The 27,336-nt window shown below is 25.7% G+C and overlaps 1 protein-coding gene across 1 annotated transcript; it reads left to right on the top strand.

Annotated features, from left to right (window-relative positions):
- Positions 1-7,652: 7,652 nt before the first annotated feature.
- Positions 7,653-26,779, top strand: LOC119679290 (pre-mRNA 3' end processing protein WDR33). Its single transcript, XM_038091556.1, has 8 exons — positions 7,653-8,273; positions 8,356-8,625; positions 10,342-10,493; positions 20,815-20,912; positions 24,313-24,439; positions 24,643-24,876; positions 25,021-25,232; positions 25,306-26,779. The coding sequence occupies exons 1-8, from the start codon at positions 7,974-7,976 to the stop codon at positions 26,538-26,540; spliced, it is 2,628 nt and encodes an 875-aa protein (XP_037947484.1). The 5' UTR covers positions 7,653-7,973; the 3' UTR covers positions 26,541-26,779.
- The last annotated feature ends 557 nt before the right edge of the window (positions 26,780-27,336 follow it).

Genomic DNA, 27,336 nt, shown 5'->3' with positions numbered 1-27,336 from the left:
ATGAATTTGATATTACTGAATTTTATTCAGTTTTGAGCTAAAAGAATGAAGTCATTGATTAAACGTAAATGAAATTACGACGTAACTAGTCATTATAACTATACGCAAAAGTCCAAAAAACAAAAAAAAAAAAGAATTCAGAGAAAAAGATTTGGTTCCAATGAAAAGTCATATCAAAACTAGGGCATATTTTAAAGTCAAAGAAAAATCATTTAACAAGTGAGGTATTAAAATATGAGAGAAGTTCTTGAATAATTATGTTACTCCTAAAGAGGCTACGTTAATGAATAACGTTGAATTATGCCAAAAAAAATTTCGTTTCATCCTATGAACTAATGGATCTGTGGACAGCTGATATGGTTATAGGCTTTTAGTGGAATAATCTAACACGTTTTACATATAAGCTCATGCGTCACTTTTTATGCTATCAAAACATTAAAATAAATTGTCGATAAAATAAAAACAAAATCACTAAGTAATTTAAAAAAAAAAACATTTATTACCAATATTTTGATATATACTATCAATATATTTTGATATATACTATATATATCAGTATAAATAGCCAACAAATAAAACAAACATATGTATTAGCGATTAATAATAAATATCTGATTTCTACGATTTACAGTTATAGAAATAACTATAACTGAGAATTTTATGTTAAGTTTGCAACCTTCTAAAAAAAATATAGAATGATTATTAATAATGAGTTTATTATCTTTTGTGAAATAACATCTCTTCCTGATTCTTTTTTTTTATAGATGCACAATATCTTTTTACTCATTAGTAATTAATTGCAATAATTAAAAATTTCCTTTTTTGTGTAGATCTAATACTTAAAAAGAAATAATTATTTCAAATAATTATTTGAACTATAAATTTTTAATGAGTTCATATACAAATTTTTTTACATATAATACAATGTAATTGCTAATGGATAGTCTGTAAATTAACCCTAGGTTATAAATGATAAGTTGGATGATTAAATAATACAGATACTTAAGAGAATAAAGAATTATTGAAGAACCAAAAAACTTTTCATTTTTTCATTTATTGATACTAGTAAGAAAAATTATAATGCCTTGAAAGTACATTTATATTAACATATGGTATTTCAAGATATATCAATAAATATATTCATTATCTAACAACATTTTTAATGATGAACCGTAATGAATTAAGAAAACTGTTATATGTTATGTACAATATATTTCGAAGGTTTTGAATAAAATTTACTATTTTTTGTTTTTTTTAATAAAATTTTGTCTTCACAATGGTAATTTACATATCCCTTATCAATTTTTTTAGTTTCGTAGGGAAACGGTAAATCCCGCAAAGCTCAAAGCCGTGGTCACTTGCAAAAATAACATATGTACTTAATGCATTCGGAGAGAATTTACAGTTTATTGAAATATTTATGTATCAAAAACTGATAAGCAATTTTTTTACAAATGCTTTAGCTCTTGTAATATTTTATTATATTGTTAACATTTTTAAGCAATACAAATTGTACGAGAAAATAAAAATTTTCATAAGAAATTTTCTGCAGAATTAAATAAATTATATATATTTTTACCAATTTATATATCATTCAAAAGAAACAGAGCTTAAAATTAAAATATGCATATATATGCTAATAAGCATATGGGCATTCCCATATTAAAAATAATAAACTGATATACATTTATAATTATTTCCAGGTAATAATTATTATTATTTATATTCTTTTCGGTACTTTACTATTAAATTACTTTATGAAAATTTTGCGGATTAAAACAATAAGCAGCACTACTTAATTCGATATACGTCTTTTTAAATAATAATTACTTCCAATTGTTTATTTTTGAAGAAATGCAAAGTATAACAATAAAAATTACAAATTTAAATTATAATATTATAATTTAAATTTCTAATTATTTTATTTTTAATTTAATATTTCATATCACCACTTTTATATAGTGGCATATTTTATTAGTTTAATATATTCCGTATATTATTTCAACTTATATTATAAACGCTACGCAAAGAAAACTCGACTCTGTTAGTAAATAAATTTTAATTAAGCTTTTAAACCTTGAACTTTGAAAAAAAAAAAAATTAAAACGCAACTAAATCAAAATTAAAAAAATTTAAGTTTTAAGCACTTTCATTAAATAGGCATTAAGTTTTAGTTAATAAATTCATTATACAAATTTTACAGTAATTAAAAACAAACAATTTTTACTTGCGTTTACTTGTTGAGACATCAACAAACAACAAAAATATATTATAAAAATTAATTATAATTAAACTTACTTAATTACGGTTTGCATTTTTTATTTTAGCTTAAAACCGCTTCGAATCTTAAATTGTTTTGCTAACAGCTTCTCTTTAATTATTGTTTTCAAATTTTAATTTTCCCTTTAATTTAATAAATTTAATTATTTTTTATAATTTATATTAAAAAACATGCGTCAATAAGATAAAATATTTTGTTTATATAAATATTGCACTTTGATATTGCATCAAAATTATTTCAATTTTATAAAAAAGAAAAGAATAAATAAATATTTTTTGTTTATTTATTTATTTAACACTTTTTTTGTTTAAATAGCTAAATGTTAACTGTCAAACTTTTGCGACAACAACGACTATAACCAACCGACAACAAAGGCAACGATCAACTGAAGTTTGAGCTACGTTGAAGCAACGGTTTTTATATGCGAATTTTCCATTAAAAAGAGAAAAACAAACAAACAAAAGATAAAAGTTTTTAGTTGCTGTTGCTTCTGCTGCCACTGTTACTGTTACTGTTGGTATTGACGCTGGTGTTTGTATCGGTGTTAGCACTGCTGCTGACACTGTTGTTGCTGTTGTTGATTGTTGAAATTTATTTACATGTTAAGCTTATGCTTACCTCTTTTCTACAATTTTCAACAGTAACACTAAATTTTTCCGCTTTTTAATAAAAACTGTTGCTTTAAATGTTTTTAACTGCGATAGAGTGTGTATGCGTGTATATATGTTGTGTCTCATACCGTTAAAATTTTTTAAAATAAATTATTTAATTTATAAATTTAAATTGAATATATAAAACACTAACGTAATGTTTAATAGATAATTAAAAATTTAAAACTTAATTTTATTAGATCTTATTAAAATTAGTTAAATACTCAACGACTTATTACAGCCGGAACAATTTAATGACTGAACAGTTTGACAACCACTGAAATATGTTTTGACATTTAAGTGGTAAAGGGAAAGGGAATTTAAGAAATGAAATTTCCTTTTATTGTATCCTAGACAATTTAAATTCTTTTTCAAACATATCTTGAGAATTAAAAAGTTAACAAATTTTAATACTGATTCAATTATTACAAAATAATAATCTAAATATTTCAAAAATAAAAACAATTCTATAGTTCCTTACTATAGTTCCAAAATAATTTGATATAAAATCCTTTTACTAATTGTGTAATATACTTTAAGTCAACCAATAAATGTGAGACACTAAATTAAGATATATCGGATGGTAGTTACGTTTATTACCTATCAAAATAATGTACGGAGTGCTGAGAAATTTACATTGCTACACTACCCACATAAATTTCATTTGTAATATGCTAAAAAGCAAAGGGTTCCAATCATCATTAGCCCATTTCCTATTTCCGTTACAACTCTTATTGAACTACTATACTTATTGAAATTTTTTTGAGTTTCTTTAAAAACATATTATTAAATTAAGGTTGATTAAGGTTAATTAATGTTATAATTCACATCAAAGATAATTATTAAAAATGAAATATAAATGTAGAATAATAGTTTATTTTATAATTTTTATAAAATTTAAATTTATTTATTTCTAAAACACTTTTATTTTCATCAAGGGATGCTCAATTCTATCATCAAAAATTTACATATTTAAGAACTCTTCTATAGATTTAGTGGTATAGCTATTTTAATCTATATTTAATTTATATATCTAAATATATCTATATGAATTTATATATATCTATCTATATATATCTATATATTTATATATCTATATGAATATAGATATAATCGATATCTATAAATATAGATTTTTATAATGGTATACATATATATATATAAGTAGAAATAAGTAGAAATACTTTACATTAAATTTAGTAAAATTTTAAACAATTAAAAAGATTTTTTTATAATTTGTATCAATATAGTTAGTTTTGGGTACAATTCACAAATTTATTTTATTATATTTAATTTAAATACATATATAATTTTATAAATGATGTAGAAAATTAAATTTTAATAATTCAGTTTATATGGTACTCATACAAAATTTCGAATTCCATTTTTAAAAAAAAATATAAAAAAATTAAATTCGTCTAAGTTATATTTAAATCACATTTAATTCTTTAAACTTATTCAACAAAAAATAAAGTATTGATAAACAATATAATTTACATTAAACTCTATATAATAACAATTTTTATTGTTCCAGAATCTTATTGAAGTTACCACGCTGCTTTAATTATTGTCCTTTATGAAAGTCCGGTTCTTCACCTGGTTCTTCACTCATTATTTACTCTTATGTTTGAGTGGTTATATAATAATATTTTCATCAAAAAAATGTTTGGATATATTTAACTTTGTATTTTAAAAAATATTATTTATTAACAGTCACATTTTAATTAGAATCGATAATGATTCATTGCTAATGTAATGAACATCATTTTATTATGAAAATAATTAGAATCATAAGTTAGAAAATATAATTTTTAGAATCATAATAATTTAGATTAGTTTAATTTTCTTAGCCGCATTCTATTAAAACATGCTCTTTAGCTCATAACATCTTCCAGGTGTATTCAAACTGGTTAAAAGTCGCTCGTTACAAAACAACATTTATATGCAGAGCACATTGAAAACAATAACGGAGTGATTGCATCGAAACTCCTTCCTTAAAAAGAATCTAATGAACATGCATCACTGAAAAATGCAAGTATTTGCTTTACTTTTTATTATTGTGATCACGTAAAAGCACCATAATGACTTGTTTTCTTGAAATATATATGTAGAAAATGTTTAATTTTATTTTAAATTTTGTGACATTGTCTTTTACAAAACACGTTTAAAATTTGGCTTTTTAAAATTCATATCAGTTGCATTTACATTACGGGTAAATTAAAAAGCAATCAGGAAGAGAATTACCTAATACATACTGAACTTTAAAAACAAAATATCTTATATATAAAAAAATCTAGTAAAAAATCCAATAAAATCTTACACGTAGCATTATATATTCTTACAACATTGAATAATTAGTTTTACATACTTAGAAATGCAACTCTGACAACTATATTTTAAAACAGTCGAAACAAATTTGTTGAACTTTGATATAATTAAATAAGTTTAACAACTGTGTAGTTTATTCCTTTTACTTAATTTTCTCATATTTCAAATTAATTTATAATTAAATTAGAACGAAATTAGAAGTATGATTACAATGTAACGAAGTGAAATAGGTATTAGTAGAAATATTAATGTAAATTAATTTAATTGAAATTTTGAGATAAAAATGATGAATTGTGGAAAAAAACGGAACTAAAATTATATCTGCTTTTGAATCCTAGTTATGGAAATTTGTAGCCTTAATGAAACAGAGTGCCGAATCGAAATTTAATAATCAATTAAAATCAAAAATTGACAGATATAGCTTTGATTGAGGCTACTTAGAGTAACTGAGAAAAATGAATTTGACATCACCTTAATAGTACGTCACACTGTCCCATTTAAACACTTGTACATTTATATTAATCTGTTAACGTTTAAATTATAATAAGCTCATTTATGCAACTGATAGAAGTTTTACACATTTTTATACTTTTTAAATAGTATATCATAATATATCATTAATAATATACAACAACCATTTTACAAACAATTCATATTTAAGGGTTGTATTCCATATTTTTCGCCTTAAAAGAGCTGATTTATTGATAATGAGCTCATTTGTATGAAAGGACTATGTATGGTAAATCACCCTCATTAGTGACTATAATAAGCAAAATGGACTAAATGAAACATTGTGAATATGCTATAACACGAAAAATGTAAACTATTAAGGTCGTGTGCGAGTTAGGCTAAGTTGCGTTCTAAATGAGGGAAATACTAAGTTGTGCCGATAATGTAGTGATGTGTCGATACGTGTTGATAAATGGCAAAATGTGTGCAGTCCAAAAAATCCAAAAAAATCTCCCATTTGGTTTAGCATCAACTTAGCCTAACTCGCACACGACCTAAATATCAACTTATCTTAATGTTGTATATCAGCAACAAATTTAGTTTTGTCATTAACATAGAGGGAAATTTTAGTAGCCAAACGTTAATACTATAAATTCACTTGTTTAGATTTGGAAGTGACTTCCTTTGAATAAAGGAAATATTATTTATTCCATTATAGACCCATGTCAAATCTTAAATTCAAAATTGTCATAATCTATAAATTTTAAATCCAGCATAGTTAGTAAATCTGTTAATGCCTACAGTATTTTAAAATTAAGACAAGCCTTACAATACAAACAAGAGTAATATCGATAACAAAGTTATTAAATCGTGTTTCAACCGAATTTTAATATACATATATCCTAATCCACAACCCGGACTTTGTTATTTTATTTCACGTTATTCCTAATCTGATTATTTAACCTCATATTAAATCGCTTTGAACTGTAAGAATTTGTTTCCTGACTTTTCAAGAAAAATATTTTACAATTCAAAAGTCAGCTTAAACTAAAACAATTACAATTCTTCAAATTAAAGTCACATTAAGGAATATAGATTCTTAAACAGAAAAGCTATTTATATATAATATTAAAATATATAAGCATAATACCATGTATCTGCTTGTCTCATTTAGGCACTTTAGCTCATTAAGGCCGCTAATGAGGATAATTTATCATACAAGGAGCTTTCATATAAATGAGCTCATTATAAATAAATCAACTGATCTAAATCGAAAAATGTCGAATGCAACCCTTAAAAATAAATTTCCCTCAAGGAAAATTACAAACATAATTTATATGTAAAATACAAGCAATCAAGCTATTTCCTATGCATAAATCAACTCAAGCCAATGGAAGCAGTGAAATCATAATATAACAGCTGTTTCAGTGATGAAATTTCTAAATTCTAAACGCATATGTTTTATTTTGTTTTTTGTTGGTAGAGTTGTAAAATTAGACTGCTAAAGTATCAGATTTTATTTTTGTTTGTTTTATACTTCTTAAAAGGAAGAAAATGACAAGAATAAATGCAAGAATAAGAAAAATTAAAACTTAAGTAAAATTTTTGTTTTTTATTTAATTTTTATTGTATACTTTTTTATCTTCATTCATTCTTCTGTAGAACATTTTCGGATAATACGAAACAATTGACGTTTTACTGAATACTGAAAAAATTGTCATATCTACTAATGCCTGCGTAATTCGTTATTTTTATTTACAATATTTTATAATTTTAAATATTTATACTGTTATTATAATAAATATTATTATTATTAAAAAAATGCGACTATATGTAACTGGGTATATATAATATATATATAAAACAATTTCAGCAACAACTTTGTCTGACATTAAAAATTAAATATTATTTACACCCTTTAAATATTTCTTTCTAACGCAACTAACTTAACTTCATTTGACACAAGCAAAAAGTTGTCATATTTCTTCCAAGCTTAGTAGTTTCTTTGAAGTGCATTAATAAATAAATATGTATAATAAAATGTATTATAAAACGTAAAATGAATCAAATGAACATTTAATAAAATTTATACAATAAATTTAACACAATTTTTGGCAGAAATCGAATTGCTTTCAGTTGAATGTCAAACACGCGTCTGCATCAACGCCAGCACATTTACGAGAAAAAAAGTACAAAAGATTTTGAGTTTTTGTAATATATACGTAATTAAATAGCAATTTCAAAAAAGAAAGTAAATAAAAGAAATGGATTTCCAACAACCACCACCTTCAATTGATGTTACACAACCACCACCACAATTGACTGCACCGTCTGCGTTAGCTACTAATACCACTTCCATACCTCAAACTGCAGGACCACCACATCATCGTAACTACTTCCATCAACATCATGGAGGTACAAATAAACCAGGTCATGCTTATTTTAAACCATTTGCTCCAAAACCGTATGGCATGACACAAGACGACTTCGATGGAAAACGTTTACGCAAAAGTGTTATGCGTAAAACAGTTGACTACAATGCGTCCATTGTTCGAGCTTTGGAGGTAAACATTAAATTATCAGTATATTTATCTATATATGTGTATTAGTATACATCAATAATAAAATTTTATGTTACCATAAAAGACACGTCTATGGCAGCGAGATTACCGTGACCGACATGCAATGGAACCTGAAAATATATATATACCCGAATTAATGCCGCCGTCCAGCTATTTAGATAATCCATCTAATGCAGTAACTACACGATTTGTCAAAACTGCCACGAATAAAATGCGTTGCCCTATATTCACGTTAGCTTGGACGCCAGAAGGTAGACGCTTAGTGACTGGTGCAAGTTCTGGCGAATTTACTCTATGGAATGGTTTAACTTTCAACTTTGAAACAATTTTACAGGTAAGCATAATATTAAAATAATTGCATGAATATTTAAGACAAACAAAAATATGCTTTTAAAGAAGAAATAATTATGGAAATATACATTCATAAATATAATTTTATACATTATGTATATTACATTATGTACACTATATATATTATTTATTTAATAAAATTTGATATAGAGTGTCTATTATATGATTTTTGTTGCTATTTACATATCATAAGTTCATTTATTATAATTTGTTTGTCCGACTGATTATGAGTTTTTTTAATTGTCATAAATATGTAAAATTTAAAGCTTTACTCAGTTTTTTTTACAATTTACTTAAAATATAATTTAAAATACTGCTTTTCAAATAATAAAAACAATAAGTAACTCTATATCGTTTTGTGGTATTGCATGGACAAACTCTTTTATGGGACAGTTAGTTGCTAAAATTTTAGACAGTAGTAATAATTTTAGAATAATAATAATATAATTTCCAAGTGTATTCAGTTGATTACTTGATATATATAAAGTAAATACATTATAGTCTTGTTCCGATATACCTATCTTAAAATTATATCCAAAGTTTGATTCTTATCACGCACTTAGCACTTAGTGATAGTGATCCTCAAAAAATTATTTATTATGTAAAGTCTGTATATATAAGTGCTGTTCCAGCTGTTCGAAGGTTTGAGTATTTTGATATGATCGAACATATACGAGTATGATTATATTCGAGAACTTATTTGTGTAAATGTGACCGAAAATACACTAAACATTAAATAGATGAGCTGTTTGTGTAACTCGTACATCTTGGAGCTGCTTAAAATTTTTTGATCATTTAATCCAATGTTCGTATCCAAAATCTACTATTTTTATTATTCATATGTCTATACCTATGAACACAAAATTAATAGTCTAAGTACCATAATTGAAACTAAAAGTTATTTATATATAATTATTGTAAATATAAATTTATTATATATAAATAAATAATAAAACTCTATTAATGCTATATATTATATTTTTACAATTTCAATAAGCGTCCCAGTAATATTTATTACCTTTTTTATGTATATATTTTTTTATTTGTTTTTGTAACTAAATTGTCTGTTTAATGTTTAGTGTATAATACTTTACCGAATGGAATGTAATCATACACAATACTTCGTTGTAATTTATATGTGTATACTTACCATTATTATACAGCGCTTTCATTAACTGTGTCTGAGGTGACATCATGAACCCAACGCATCTTTGGTTTGCCTTATGGTCGGAATGTGTAAGAAAGTCTTCTATTCCTTTAAAAAATATTTATTTTTACGGAAAAAATGTCCAACATTCCGATCCAAATTGGATAACAACTTGATTAATGTAATATGGGAGAATATATTAATATGTAAATAAGTAGAAACCGAAACACCTGTCATTCAACACCGTTTATGATATACCGAGTGATATAAGTACTAATTGGAAATTTTCGAACTAGTCACCTCATAACTTGTATTAAATGTGACTGATGTTTCTGCAGAGTTTCATGTTTGTTCTAACTATAAGCAATTTATTTATTATATTAGAAAATTATATAGTTTAGTATTAAATACAAAATGCTTTTCTTTCTTCTAAATTAAAGCAAAAAAAATAATAAGTAATAAAAAATGATAATAAAGTTCGTTTTAATTACTGTATATATCAATTTATCTATATAACAAATCCACCATAAATATAATTGTTTATTTAAACAGGCTCACGATGTTTCGGTGCGTACTATGATTTGGTCACACAATGATAGTTGGATGGTTACAGGCGATCATTCTGGCTATGTGAAGTACTGGCAGTCCAATATGAATAACGTTAAAATGTTTCAAGCTCACAAGGAGGCAATTAGGGGAATAAGGTATAGAATACTTATTAAACTTGTTTTATTATATTTATATTATTATACGCATATATTGTTCTTTATTTTTGTTTTGTGATAGAAAATAAATAAAAACATAAATAGACTGATTAAGACAAAAATGATGAATAATATATGCATTTATATGATATGTGTATGTTGGTAGATTTTGTTGTAGTAATTTTGTAGTTGCTATGATAAATAAATAAATAAATAAAGAGAATTAAGCAACTACCAGTGTAGAATTAGATGGTTAGGAATATGTTATTTTCTATATTAATATTTACATATTTTTCATATATAATATATTATATGATATTGTTTAATTTTAAACAAATTTTAACTGTGATCATATAAGAAATAAATAAAATGCCAAAGATTTAGTTTAATATTTTTTTTTGTTAATAAAATTAAATACAAATTGTTTTACTAATAAAACTAAATAAAATTTTGGAGAGGACCCTAAACAAGTCTTCGTACTCCTCCCTTAAAATAAAAATGTGATGTGGTGGTACACAACGCAAAATCATGCTGAACCTTCCTTCTACACGCGCCTATAAACTCATTGTTTATTTTTTTAATACATTGTACATAAATTGTATACACTCAAATAAAGTAATTAAGTTTTAATTATGAAATATAAAAAAGTCTTTTATTTGAAATTTGCAAACAAATTTTAATAAAAGCAAATTTTGTCCAAAAAGGGGGAAATGTTTTTTATTTAATATGAAAAGAAAAATAAATGAATAAATTTTCAATGATATAGATATTTCATTCAGAAATATCTGACTTTGGCAATTCCACTGTTGACATGCTGAAAGGCGACGTTTATTGAAGGTTTAGACTATAGCCGGAATGGACAAGCTGTTTCTGGAAAAGTTAACAGTTGAGCGCTTATAAAAAATGTATATTTAAATTAATTTATATAGCATTAAATAATTAAAAATTATTTATAAAAGAAAATATAATAAACTTTAATATTAACAATCATAAATAAATATCATTATTAATTTTAGTTTAGTATCTAAATCATATATAGCTCAAACAATTTCAGATTTCATACTAACATTAAGAAAATAAACAAAACCAGCGATTGTTAAATATCGTACACTGCATTAAAGTATATATATATAAAAATTAATTATTAATATAATAAATAATTTAATAATATTGTTATAATAAGCGAGGCTTTTAAAAAAAGTATACTTTTCTCATATTATTAAACTACTCACAAAATACTCGCGACCATTTAAATTAAAAAGGTGCTTCCGCTCTGCAACAGTGTCTTAGCTATTAGTTATTTTCCTCAAACAATAATGTTATACAAAAATTAATATATGTGAAAAACCGGGTAATTAACCCGAGTTCTTTATTTTTAAAACACCAGTAGAAGTCATTGACATTAAATTTGAACATTTGAATTTTGTCAGTATATGCCATTCGTTTTTGTACATTATTAAGATATGTAAACGGTGTTTTAAATAAAATTTAAAAAACTTCATTATTCTCTTTAAATAATTTTTTTTTATCATAAAATGTATATCATAATTTTTAATTAACCCGAGATAATTAACTACCAAACGAATATTGAATGTTCATTCGGAGTATTTAATGAACTTTTAATCGACAAACTTGAATGGTACAAGGATTATTTATCAATGCGATATTTATTTATATTTGTAAATGTAATATTTAATTAATAATATTTAATCCTATTCATAGTTTTAAAATTTTAAATAATAACTTTGAATAAACTTTAAAACTTTTAAAGATTCTATATTATATTAATTTTTATTAGTGAAATGAACTGAAATAATTTCTAGAAATATTAATTTTTATAAATGAATATTAACTAGTAATTAATTCTTAACTCTGATTGAAACTTCTGAAATAAAATATTTCATTTAATTTTTTGAACTTCTATTGATACATATCCTTGAATTTTGTAAGGTTGCGTTTATATTGACTACTAGTTCGTCGTGTATTATCGTCTATTACTACTTTGAATTAAAATCTAAAATCATATATAAATGTTTAAACATATAATTTAATATATATAAATATATATATTTGTGGAAATATTCACTATTAATTTATAATATATAATAAATATATAATATATTATATATATATATATAATAGAAAAAGAAATTCTTTCTCTCTCTAATCAATTATGATACATTATACTTACATAGATGTGTATTAGCCTCAATACATTCTTCTTCTATTATTAATTAATATTAAATAAAAATGCTTTTCTTTTTTACACATAAATAAAATTTAAAACGTGTGAAAAATTGTTAAATTATTACTTTGTCTATAGGGTGTGCATTATCAAGGGTGTGCAAAATCAAACTGCATTAAGAATAGATATTTTCCTGATGTAGTCCTTTTTCAGTAATAACATAGCTCATAAGATTAATGTTTTATTTTTAAAATTTGTGTTCACCGGTCTTTATAGGTTATTAAACACACCTATAATTTATTAATAAACTTATTGGACCTACTATAGTGATGTTGAAAATATTCTGGTTTAAATATATATTTATTAAATTTCAATTAATTTTGTAAAAACTCTATTTTTCTTCTAATTTTTTCATTTACTTTTAACATTAATGATTTTAAATACGTTCACTGAAAAAATTTTTTATAAATCAATACTCGGCACTATAAGTGCTGATAATTGCATCTTTTTATTATATATTGTTTTTTTTTTTTTAAAGCAGTTAACTAGCACTTTGGATGATTTGGCAATTTCGTGATATAAATAAAATTTAATAGGAAAATTATATAGTGTTTTCTTGCTTTAAAATGAATCGAAAATTTATTGCCATTAGAGATATGTCCTTTGTTATTTTTGTATTTTTCCAACTGTATTTTATTAAATCGTATAAAATATACACAAGTAAGTAAGAGAAAATTTTTGTAGTAAGGGTTTTTTTGCTTTGAAAAACAATATCTTAACTAAAAAGACAATTTAATCTAGTGAATTCTATACCCATTGCATTCTGTTTTCTAGCATACTCTTGAAGAAGGGAGCTAATGTTTGATTTTATTTTTTAAAAAACCTACTGTCGAATGACTTTTAGTTAAGCAGATCTGCTTTATAAAAACAGTACGTAACAGAACAATTTTCCTTCCCAAAAAAATATTCGCACTAATACAAAAAATTAAAAAAAAATTTATATTAATTTATGTTTTATTTATTTAGCTTAGATGGTTAGGTCAGCTTAAGTCAGATATCAGTTTTTAATACATTAAATATTTTTTATTTTAATGCCGAATGTGTCTTTGTACTTATAAAGGTTCGGAAATTATGATGATTTTTTTAAGAACTGCTGGATTATATTTACTAAAAATCTATTATTGTTTTTTAAAATTTTTTTTTGTTATTTTATCATTAAATTTTGTTATTTTATAAACATTTCGTGATGTAAAATTTTCTATCAGCACACATCCTTTTCTGTAATTTTCTCTTAAAGTGAGTTACTAACTGCTTTTTTGAACAAAAACGTACAAATTGGATGAAACGTGTAAATAATTATAAATAAATTTTTGAATTTTTGTTGAAGAAAGTATTAAATAGTTTATTTTAGAAAACAATTACGGGAATATGGTACGTGCTAGATCAAAAATTCTTTTGCAACTTCTATTTATAAGATAATAAGGTATTGATATACGTAATACGATAAAAATATTCGAAATAATTAATACTTTCGTCAAAAATGATGAAGATTTCGAAAAACATTAAGTCGCTTTTGAAAGCATCACCGTTTTTGAACCTATTTGCGTACAAAGCCATAGCTCGCTTCAAATTAAAGAATATTAATGAGTCTAAAAACTTATACTTGAGTTAAGCTATTTTATGGGAGAAAATTGTTTTTTTAGACACCCTTTTCTCAGACAACCTGTATTTCAATAAAGATTTATAATGAACCCGATATGATTTTGTGCGTTGAAGCAAGATATTCCTAAAACGTACGGGACGTCCTAGTAAACACTAAGATTTAATAAACAATTACTGTTCTAATAAAGCTTTACAGCATATGAAACGTTTCCTAGATATCCTAGCAATAAAATATTTCTTTATGTTAGACAAAATAGTACTTCAAATGATAGTATTTCTTGCTTTAAGAAATGAATAAAATATTGAAATGGTGTTTGTTATACAGTGCATTGAAAAGAACCTATCACCAACTTGTATCTGAATCCAGAAACCGGTTCATTTTTTATTATAACAATGGTCAACCGAACGAATATTCAAAGTACCCTCGAACCACTTTAAATATTTATATAGATTACTGCCCTGATATACGTATGATAATAATGTGATATATGTTTATAATTCTTGATCACTTCTAATGTGGGATAGAATTTAGTCAGATTTTTTAGAAGGTGAAAATATTATTTATTTTTAAAAAAAGAAATGTAATCTTAAAAATAGAAGGATAAACTAACGCCGTTGATACTTTTTTAATACCGTTGCTACTACGATATAAGAGTAGTCATTACATAAGGGTATATTATGTCTATTTCCAAGTATTAATGTCTAATGGAATTCAAAAAAAATAAAAACAATTATGAACAACTCTTATTCACAAAAACTAGCTACTAATGCCAATGTGATATATTAGTATATTTTTTGAATATTTTTTGTTTTATTATGATTTAATTCGTTTTATAAAAATATATAGTCCTTATTAATATCTTTTTAATTGTAGATTTGAATAGTTTTTTGAAAAATCGTAACTATTTCTCATATATTTAATGTAGAATATTACTATATATATTAGAGTCTTAGATATTATTCAAGCTTAGAAGATTTTAATGGTGAAGCGTTATTGTGTTCGTTCATTTGATCAGTACAGATCAGCTCTTCGGACAGTTCAAATGTCTTTGAGCAGACACAATTATTTAGTGTTCAATAGGAATGTTCGAATTTAAATTTACTCCATCTGCTTAAGTATTGTAAAATAATATTGGAACACTTCGAAGCACTAGTATATATACATTAATATTATGTATCAAATAAATTTCATAAGAAGACGTATTCGTATTTATTTTGGATTTATCTATTCTTAGCTGAAATTTGTAAAATATATTTTTCTTGCTTTTAAGAGTTCTTTGTTTTAGTATGCATTTGTATTTTAAACTTTATCCACTGAAGTTCTTATTTCTCCGTTCCTTTACGGATGTAATATTTATCAAAGTCTAAAATGAAAGTCATTATTATAGAAAAGACAGGAATAGCTTACTTATATGGATTCAGTGAAAACAAAACTTATTCATAATTTTTAAAAAAAATATTTCAACAGACAACTAGAAAACAACAAAAAAATATAATTAGATAATAAAAATAATAATAAATAAGCAGAAATAGTTTACAGATTGTGCAGTTTCAATTTAAAGAAAAAGTTTTGAACCAAATTTCGTATAATACTCGTTTAAAGAATATCTGCAGTTCTAATTGCACAACTAATTATAAGTGATATGATATACATGTGTACGAAAATTTAACTGTAGATAAGCAGCAATTTAAACAAAATAAATTTGAATTTTTCTATTTATATAAATATTAAACAAAACGTAAAATGTAAATTAATTAGAATTTTTAAAACTATTAATAAAATTGCGCATTTGTTCAAGCCTAAAAAATTTGTCATGCAACTAATTAAGATCGTTAAGTTAGTAATTTTTACACACACATCTGGGAATTACATTTCATGCTTCTAGATATCTCTCATTTAATTAATTAAAATGTTCTAACATGTGAACAGTTATTTTTTTGAAACTGTTACTATAAATTCTCTATTGCATTTGGCTTAGGAATAAGAGAACGACCAATTAATTTTGAATGAATCGTTTCTAACTACTTGAACATAACCCTATACGATATGTTTATCTCTGGTATCGATGTCAATTGCGATTAAATTTAACGTAAATAAGTATTTTCTGTATCGCTAATTTGGTTTCGTATTGTTAAACTTGAGAACATATAAACACATATTGTTATTACTCCACATTCTATATAGACACTTCAGGATTATTTCCATTATCCAGTTTCGGAGTATATAATAAATAAAAGTATAATAAATACTAAAATTGAAATTTATGTCCACACATCGGACAATATGAACGATTTTTAACAATACTACATATCTGATTTATCATTATTTATATGCATACTGTTTAGTATTTAACTATACCGAATTACATTCACGACGCATACAAAGTTCACTACAATTTATTGGAGTTTTTGTAAACTATCTTTTTGTTCCTTAAAGTCCAAATTATGAATTTAAATAAAATTTTGATATATAGAAACAGGATTCCTTAAAACAGAACATCAAATTATTTTGTTTATGGGAATGGGATTATTTTCTTCCATGATTATATAATCAATTATTACCTAATATAAAACAGTCATGTAAAAAAATAGTATTACTGAACGTCTTCACTATAGGCTGGAAATAACAAATAATTGTTTTGAATTGAATTTATAAAAATAATTATTTAATTTTTAGTTAATGTTTGCTAATTGAATATACGTGCTAGAAAAAATTATACAACATTTTACCCCTAAATAGACTTTACTGGATCGTAGCTCTTAAGATTGTAGATCTTAAAAAAAAGCTCACAATAATACATATCAAGTACAATATTGAAATATTTGCGAAAACTCTGACATACTCTATCATTCTGATATTTACTTGAGATGTCAGGCTGATAAACAATAACTGTTCTATCCATCTTTGGAGTTTGCTATAGAAACAATTTATTGTGTCTGTTCTCTTAACTCGTTTCATCAACGACTGAAGAAACCATTTGGTAGACTTACTATCGCAGTAAAATTTTTGCTAGGTTTCGCAAAGAAGGGTTAGAACGATAAGCAAGGAGAAGTAAAAAATTATTTTCAAAAGCGAAAAAAACCTTCGAAAATATAGAAAAAAGGAAAAGAAAAAAAGTACATACTTGTATATAATTAATTAATAACTGAATCTATTCATAAACGACTTTCAATAAATTCTATTTTATTTCAGTGTTTTAATAATTTATTTACTTCATTACTAACAGGTTGTCTCTACGGGTTAAAGTGCAGTAAAGAAATGAAATCATACAACATATTAATAAATATATATGTATTATAGGCGACAGGCCCTCATTTCTAATAATTTCTGATTTTCATATCAATGTAGTAGAATACAATTATTTCTTAATGATTCTTTAAAATGCCTTCTTAATTGCTGAAGTTAATTATTGCTTCAACTTACAACCCTTTTCAACTTCATTCGAACCCTTTTTTAAATTAATAAATGATGATATAGATGTCTTAAGACTATTAATGTCTTAAGACTCAGATTAAAAAAAAACAAAAAAAAATACATATAGATTATTTAAAATTTATTTAGAAATAAAAAATTGATCATGGATGTAGAGCAGCTATTTCGTTTATTGTATAGTCAATTACTGATTAGATAAAATCTTAAGCACCATAAGATCGCGTACACGTTATTTAGACTTCATTTTAGTAACTGAACAAGTCTATGTGTTATGTTCTACCTGTTATTTTTTTTTTTTTTTTTTTTTGAATAATATTCACTCTAATACTCACATTATGCCTAGTGGATGTAGCCAATGGATATATCTATATAGTTGCTCTTAAAATTGTGACCGAAGTAATATTTCATAACGAAAAGAGTAATACCTCCACCCCTACATTCAATAAATCATTGGCGAATGTATTCCCAATTTTAATGCACTAACTTTATTTCTTGCCATCTTGCTCCTCTTTTTATTACACCCCTATAACACTTTAATTCATAAATATATAAATTTCAATTCTTAGTATTATGATAAAATATATGAACCTACACAAAGATATGTGCCCTTAACACTATAAATAAAATGGCTGCCGACTTTCCGCACGTGATCGTGTTTCAATTCTCCACATATTAATTATATAGTTCTCATACAATTATATTGACGTAAAGCTTGTAAAGTATATTTGTTAAGTAGTTGTCTGAAACCATCCCATTATAAGCTTTCTTATTTCGTAAAAATAACAAAATAAATATAAACCTAAAGTCCTCCGTTTTCACGTTATAACCGCGAACTCTCAGAAAGTTTTAAGTTAAAACTTTCTTATACTTTTTACATAAATTTGTTAATATTGTTTAACTATGGATTAAAACTTTATATATTTGCACACAATTAGAAATTTTTCATATTATTTTTTATTATTAAATACTATTTTAGTATTATAATGCACTTGTAGTTTACAAATACACGATCAAATGCATTCTTACTTCTCCAGGATAAATCTTTTTCTCGATAACAGTCGTTTAAAGTTTGAGTCTATGATACATAAAAAATGTACAGACTTTTCCCAAACCTATTATATTTTTAAAAATAATAAATACATTATACTGCCTTAAGAGATAACCTCCTTGAATTTGTAAATTTACTGCAATTTACTAAGAAAAAAAATATACGGTAATTCCAATAAAGAAATGGCATTGTCACAAAAATCGGTGTAATCGAAAAAAAAGGTTGCCACACTTCCACTAAAAGGACAATATTTCAATTCATGATTCTATGTTTATATCCCAAAACAATGAGTGTATGCTGTTGTGTGTTCAGGCAGATGTGGAGAACCTAATTTAAGATTCTAAATTGAGTATGTTCGTAGTATTGTTAATGTAGTTTTAACAACTTACTTCTTTATGCTAGCCAGAGGACCAGACTTTTACGGGATAGTTTCGCTGTTGATCTTTGTTCTACTAATTCAAATTGTTTTCAATTTTAGTATGTTTATTCCTTTCTATAACGTATTTTATACATATTTATCAAGTGACTTATTTATAAGTTATGGTTCTCAAAGATAAGGGGGAAAAAATCGTAAAAACTCTGTTGATTTTATTTAAAGTGTGGTCTCGTCATATTTACTATTACTACATCTTTAATTTAAAACCGTTTTAAGATTTTTTTTTTGTTATGTAATACTATGTTCTTATATGTTACATATATTATATTTAATATTATATATAACTTTATGTAATATGCAGTTATTGTAAAGTTCTACAAATTCGGAAGTTTTTCATTTTAGTAGAATTCAATTCCATTGTCACTTCCGTTTTGTCATAAAGCATTTCTTAAAAGCATTTGTTCTGGTATTACCCAGAATGTTACACTTTCATTTTAAATGGACCAAAAAGGTATATATAATGTAGAATAGAATAATGATTGTTATTTTTGAAAAGTCTAAATCCCATACAAATATTGGAGACTTTTTTTATCGCTAATTGGATAACAATCAAACAACATTGTTACCGGTACAATATTACAAGTAACTGTCAAACGAAAAAGCTTATTCCTCTATTTGCCTACAAATTAGCACCTATCCTCAACAGTACATAATAGAGCAGAGCTGTTTAACATCTGTAATCAGGCGCTGTTTAATAAAAAAAAAAACATTTCGATTTATTGTGTTAAATAGGTCAAATGTTATCTGTTAGGTTGGAAAGTTAGACTATTCTGCCAAACTTGAAAATTTTATTCCTATTTGAATTACATTTCTTTCCAACAATTTTAGACATTATTCCCAAATGTATTAATGCGCATTCCTTAGTTAGAGGCTGTGGTACAGAAAACAATAATAATTGTTTTCAGTGTTATTCATAATTAAAAATTTTATTAATAGATTTATTTATTAAAAGCGATGAATGCATGGTTATGATATTTTCTACTAGAAACAATAGGAACGAGTCATAGCTTATTTTTTGTATATTTTTGAATAAACAAACAACTAAATGTTTGATTATTTTAACTTCCGAAACATTTCAATACAGCCCAATAAAGTACTGTACACATCCACTTCTAATTTTAGTGAACAAAATATAAAAAATATATATTTTTGTTTATTACTAAATTATGTTATATTTAACAGAAATTGAAAATTTTATATAATATAACAATTTTAACATATATACACATATTTCTTTACATTGTTTATTTTTAAGCTTATTATATATAATAGACTATACAAAAATTAAACAAAACGTTATATATTTATATATATTACTTTAATATTAGTATTATTATTAAATTATTTAGTGAGCACGAACAAAATACATATAATAATATTTTAAATTGATATATTTTAATAATCAAGGTATAATTATGATTTCTATATAATGCCTAACACTACATAAAAATTTGTTTTTTATTATTCTATTTTCATGTCACAAATAATTACTGATCATGTTCAACGATACTACAATACAACAATTTGATAATCAATAATCAAATTCCCTCAAAATAGTTTCAGTCCCAACGATAGTAAGTTTGTGAGCTGCAGCGATGACGGAACACTGAGAATTTGGGATTTCTTACGTTGCCAAGAGGAACGTATTTTAAGAGGTTCGTATATACAAGTTTTTTTCTCCAATGTGTTTCAATACAAAAACCAATAAACCACACATGTGATATTTAAAAATTCATTGTAATCTATTGTATTATAACTGATATAATAATGTTCTTACCTAGTGATGCATACACCATATCTAACATAAAAATAGGAGAAATATTAGGTATGTTCCACAAGCCACTCATAGTAACTTTGAGTAGCACTGTGTATACACAAGTGCACAAGTGCGTTACACCAGCAAATTTTCAAGTAAATGTGAGTAACATCCCTGTCAAAATTTGAAAATGCTACATAGACTTTACTCGTACATATTAGGTCTGTTCCACGAGCTACTCATAGTAAAACATGAGTAAAACAGAAGTAAAATTTACATAAAAATACTTGAAAATTTGCTGGTGGAACGCGTTTGTGTATACACAATGTTTACTCAAAGTTACTGTGAGTAGCTCGTGGAACAGACCTATTATTTCAAGTGTTCTCACCATACTTTACACAAAGCTATTTCATGAAAATCTGCGTAAAGAGCGTAATTTGGTACTTTATTTGTGTTACGCTCTCAGTTTGTACCAAAGAAGACAAAGAAAAGAAACTGAGAGGAAATTTTGAATCATTGTGCCTCTTTGTGTAATATCACAAAAATAACTCTAAACGGATTTTTGACGTCAAAAAATCAAAACAAACAACGAAATTTCTCGGAAAGTGCTCTTATTTTAGTAAATATCGTGAAGGGACCGCGTGGAGAAAATCATCATGCACCATTGTGTAGCATTAGGCTTTTTGTTTTTGTACTGCGTGATATTTTCACCTCATTACTCAAAATTTTGAATATTATTTGAATTATCCAGAAGATTTTATACACAATTTAACGAGCAACTCTCAGTTTCTTTTCTTTATCTTCTTTGGTTTGTACTTTACTTGTGCTTTACTTGAGTTTTACTACGAGTAGCTCGTGGAACAGACCTATTGTATTATATATAGCAATTATTTTTGGTATTTCTTTATATGCAAGCTGTTTGATGTTCGCATTGAACGTGAGTTGTTTGTATTTTTATGTTATTTTGCGTTCTGCTTATTGTCACAACTAATCACTTTATGGTTACTTTAAGTTGTAAGTTTGTTATTTTAACCAAATTGTTGCTAAACCAAATTTGAATTGACTGTAATGTAAGTTTCTCTAGTACTCTTAAATAATAAAATGCTTAAAAACACAATAATTATATAAATTTTGTTGTAAAGTCAATTATAGAAAGAAAAAACTGTATTCTAAATAGAGATATCAGTATATATTTGCAGTATTTTGCTCTCTCATCTAACAAATGATGTTATATTACTTATTATATTATTACTATAAACTAATGGGTTAATTTTTAAGATTACTGATAGGTACATATTTGGCAATAGTCGAAACAACTGTGTGGTCAATTTAAAAATTCAAAAAATATATAAATTAAAGTAATAGATAATTTCCAAATAATTTTAGTAAAATAAAACATTTTTATCTTGTTAAAAAGTCATATGGCATTAATAATGAATAAATATAGTTCAATTGATTTCGGTGACGTTAGTCCCTGATAATGCAATTTTCTTAATAAACTGTCAAGTTGACAAATACACTTAACAAATAATAAAATGCTTTTTAAAAGCAAATATTTTACAAATATTGTGGAAAATAGTTCGTTAAAATGGAAGAAGATATGTTATGTTACTATTATTGTTAGATGCATAATAACATTCTATATAGCATAATTACTGAGTTTATAGTTATTTATTAAAGTATATAGAATACTCTAAAAAGTATAACAATAGTTATAAAATAAATTTTATAAAAATAGTTATAATCAAATTTTAAATGGTATTATTAGTGTTTTTATAATAATTTATTAAAGTACTGTAAAAATATAACAATAGTTTGGAATTATCTATATGGATAATAAAATTCGAAATAGCAAATAAATAAATAAAATAAAAGTAATAAAGCATGATATGAATATAATAACTAGTCCTCACACTACTTTTGATTTTTGTATACAAAACACTTTTCACCATAGTGTGGTGAAAAGGCATGCCACTTGAGCTATGAAATTTAACAACATTTACCTAGGGCCATGTTATGCAGAGTGTCTCGGGCACGGCAAATTATGCTCTTTCGGGCTATGCCGAAAATGCATGTTATGCAGAGTGTCACATCAGTATTGCCAATTTTGTATTTTTACTACTTCTTGGTTGTGCCTAAATTTAAAAGGAAATTTAGATAGGCTCACTTTCAATTTACCACCAAAAATAACTAGCAAGAAAAACCTCCTAGAGGATGTAATACTGTTAATTTATTATTATATTATCTTATAACAATTGTGTACAGTACTTACGCCTTTCATTGAAATCGGAAATTGTAATAATTATATTATTAGCGATTTATAAAAAAAATGCTGTGTTGCTTACTGCCATCTTTTCTCCAAAACGTACTAGAATTGTAGTAGTTTGCTCCTAAAAGGCGCAAATTTTGAAATTTATTACTAAACAACACTGTTTTGCCTTAGTGCCGGGGCACAAATACGCCGGCTCTCATGCCGGAGTTTGAACGGCCATATTATATTTTTTCTCATTCTCAAATTTAAAATTTGCATTGTAAACAACAACAATTGTGCTCATGCCGTGCCCGAGACACTCTGCATAACATGGCCCCTAGAATAATAAAAAGCTTTTTGTTTGATATTTATTTATTTAAATATTTGTGAGTTAACATTAAAATTAATTTTAAAGTTAACTAAGAATAAGGAACTGAACTGTTAGGTCCTTCTCTCCGTTTTTGCTTGATAAAAATCTTGATTAATTGTCAATACTGGACAAATTTGTCAAGTTCACAGAATAGGGGGGATAGTATATTACTATAGTAAAAACCTATTAATAAAAATTCTTTTATTAAAAAAAAATATTTAGAAATTAAAGAAATTAAATTCTTATGATGTGTGCTTGAGACCCTTCTTCATTTTGGGTCATAACAATTTGGGTCCTTCTGTTATATGAAAAATTTCTGTTTCTCTGGCAGTATATATAATTTATTCTATTTAAATAAAATTAAAGTGTACAGATAAACTTTATTGTGTATATTTATATGTAAAAAATAAATTCATATTTTTAAATTATTATTTATTGTATATTACTACAAAATTATATCTATATATGCATTTTTTAACATAACTATGTAATAAATAATTAACTATTGCTAGGAAAGGAAAAGAAAAAGATCATTATTTATATTGTCCCTTTAGAATTTATATATAAATATAATCTAAAAAAAAAATTATTTATGAACTATGAAGTACTTAGCTAAAATTCCTTCATTTCTCTAAATATATCGTATATATCACAGTTTATTATTTGTATCATTCGCAGGCCATGGTGCTGACGTTAAATGTGTTCACTGGCATCCACAAAAAGGTCTTATTGTTTCAGGAAGTAAAGATAATCAGCAGCCAATTAAGTTATGGGACCCAAAGAGTGGTAGCGCCCTAGCAACATTGTAAGTATTAAACTAAATAATAAAAAACTGTTTTGTCAAAAGTTTAAAGAATTCCGTATAATTTTGCAATCAAAATTCAAGAATGTGATTTTATTTAAGGTTAATAATATCTAAGTATAAGTACACTGGCGAACAGTTATTTCTTTAATTCAAAAGTTTAAAAAAGAATTAAGTACTTTATAATTCACGTTTTCATTTATCAGACACGCACATAAATCAACTGTAATGGACTTGAAATGGAATGATAATGGCAATTGGCTGGTTACCGCTTCGCGTGATCATTTGCTCAAACTATTTGATTTGCGGAATTTACGAGAAGAAGTACAGATCTTTAGAGGTCATAAAAGAGAAGCCAGCTCTGTTTCTTGGCATCCTACGCATGAGGGACTGTTTTGTTCTGGTGGCTCTGATGGTTCAATACTGTTTTGGAATGTGGGGTAAGTTGTACATTACAACATTATGTATAACGAGTTTCATACATAAACTCTACTACTGATGATATTAATAGATTAAAATCTTCAATTAATATTTAAAATTTGCTTATTTCAAGCTGGGTCATAATCATTTCTTTTCTTTTTTAGTACCGATAAGGAAATTGGTAGTATAGAAACTGCACATGACAGTATTGTGTGGACCTTGGCTTGGCATCCCTTAGGTCATATATTATGTTCAGGCTCTAATGATCACACAATTAAATTTTGGACACGTAATCGTCCTGGTGATCTGATGAGAGATAAATACAATTTAAATACTCTACCTGCTAGCTTAGCAGCATTGGATGATTGTGAATATGGTATAAATGAAGACAATTTTATTTTATTTTATTTTGGTTTTTCTATAAATTATATATACCTCGTAAACTATAGATGATGCTGTCATACCTGGTATGGGTCCTGAGGATAAAGTTGAATTTACTGAGAGCCTTACTGCCGATAAAGGTTTCATTCCCGGTCTTGATTTAGATCCATCAAAAATATCCGACAAAGATAAAGAAAAGAAAGTTCCCTACAGTAAACCAATACCGCATAATTTTCAAGCACAATGGGCCGGCACTCGACGTCAGGATGAAACTGGCAACATACATGATGAATTGGCTGCACGTGAAATAAAAGATACAAGCGGCTTATCACCAGAACAAGTTAGTGAAAATGTCATCGAAGGTATGTTAGCAAGTGGTGTACTTACTTCCATCGATCCACAAGCAATTGTTGGCATATTAGTCTACAATCGATTTATACGCGTTCATCCAGATTCAAGACTTATGATTGCAGTACGTCAAGGTCCTGAGTATCTTAATAAATATCTTGATGCCGGTAAAGTGGATGAGTTAAGAGATGTAATATCCCCACCTGACCGATCACGTTCAAATTCACCTACCTTAGAAGGACGCGAAAGTTCACCACCAATAAAAAAATCACGTTTTGATAGTACTCGTCAGCATAATCCACAAGTTGTATATGCACGTGAACTATTAAGTCTTAAGAAACCATTTATGCCTTGTCTACTGTCATTTAAATCACAACTAATTAAAACAGAAAATATCGAAGAATTTGAAAATCCAACAAATTCGTTCCCAAAACATCCACCATTTCCGCAACATAATCAACCGTTTCCACAGCAACCATTTCAACAACCACAACAGGTTACACCAAATAGACCTAGTCCATGGGCGGCAGGTTTTGCGCCATCACCAGGTCCATGGGGACCTGGAAACGTTTCAAATCAAAATGGTTTTAATAACAACAATAATATGGGCATGGGACAGAATTCAAATACTTTTAATAGTAATATGGGTTCAAATATGAACTCAAGTGGACCAAATCAAAATGGCTATAACAATAACAACAGTAATATGAGCCCCTTTAATGGTCAACCTTTTGGTGGTAATGGTAATGATTACGGTGGCAACTTTGGTGATAACGATAACAATTATGGTGATCGTGATTTTCACAAAAATGGCTCCATGGCTAGTCCAGGAAACAACAATATGCATAATAAGAATAATATGAATAATAATAATATGCGTCGTAGTAATATTCGTAGAGGTGTGGGGGGCGGTGGTAGTCGAAATCGTGGGCGCAATACCAATAGACGATTTTAAAAAGAAGGTATTAACTTTCATCATAATTTTGAGTTTTTTATAATGTAATAATGGAGACTTTTAATCATCTGAGCTGATTTTCGCTCGAGCTTAGTTGTTCTAATACTTCAATAATGTAATTTTAAATAAATGTAGTTATTTAACAATTATTATTTAAGAAATCATGAAAAAGCGATTTTAAATATATTTTATTGCTCTAAATTGATATCATATTGTCCTATGGGTCATTTGTACAAAAAAAAAAACAATACATGTAACTACTATATAAGCAAATAATTTTTGTTGCTAGTTTTTTTAAACCGATTTTGTTTTAACACAATATAATATAACAATGATTAGCAATAAAGATCAGAATAATTAAGATATACTCTGTAAAATATGAAAATCATATATGTTCTAATAGGTTATATATAATCAGGAAAAGTCATTTATACATATATATATGTATGTATATTTAAGTATAAAATTAAATATTTTTGCTCATTTTATTATGTTTAAATCAAAATTATTAATTAGCACGACGATTTCATGCATTAAATAATTTTTAAATATAAACGTACTATATTAAATATAATACTTTCTGAATTAAACCCTTACAAACCATTTTCGATTAGTACATTGTTTTGATAAGAATTGACTTTAGTTAAGTAAAATAACCGAGTATATAACCAAAATGTAAAGTTAGTGTATAAGTTATAAATTAATTTGGTCGTATTTTTTTTATTAAAAAAGAAAACATGCATACCACAAATATAATGTTTAGTTTTATTTTATATAGAATAGAGGACAAAAATAA

This window comes from Teleopsis dalmanni, chromosome 2 (genome assembly GCF_002237135.1).
Source record: "Teleopsis dalmanni isolate 2A chromosome 2, ASM223713v2, whole genome shotgun sequence".
In the NCBI taxonomy this organism is placed as follows: Eukaryota; Metazoa; Arthropoda; class Insecta; order Diptera; family Diopsidae; genus Teleopsis; species Teleopsis dalmanni.
Note: the sequence above shows the minus strand (reverse complement) of the source record. Positions and strands in the feature narration are given on the sequence as shown.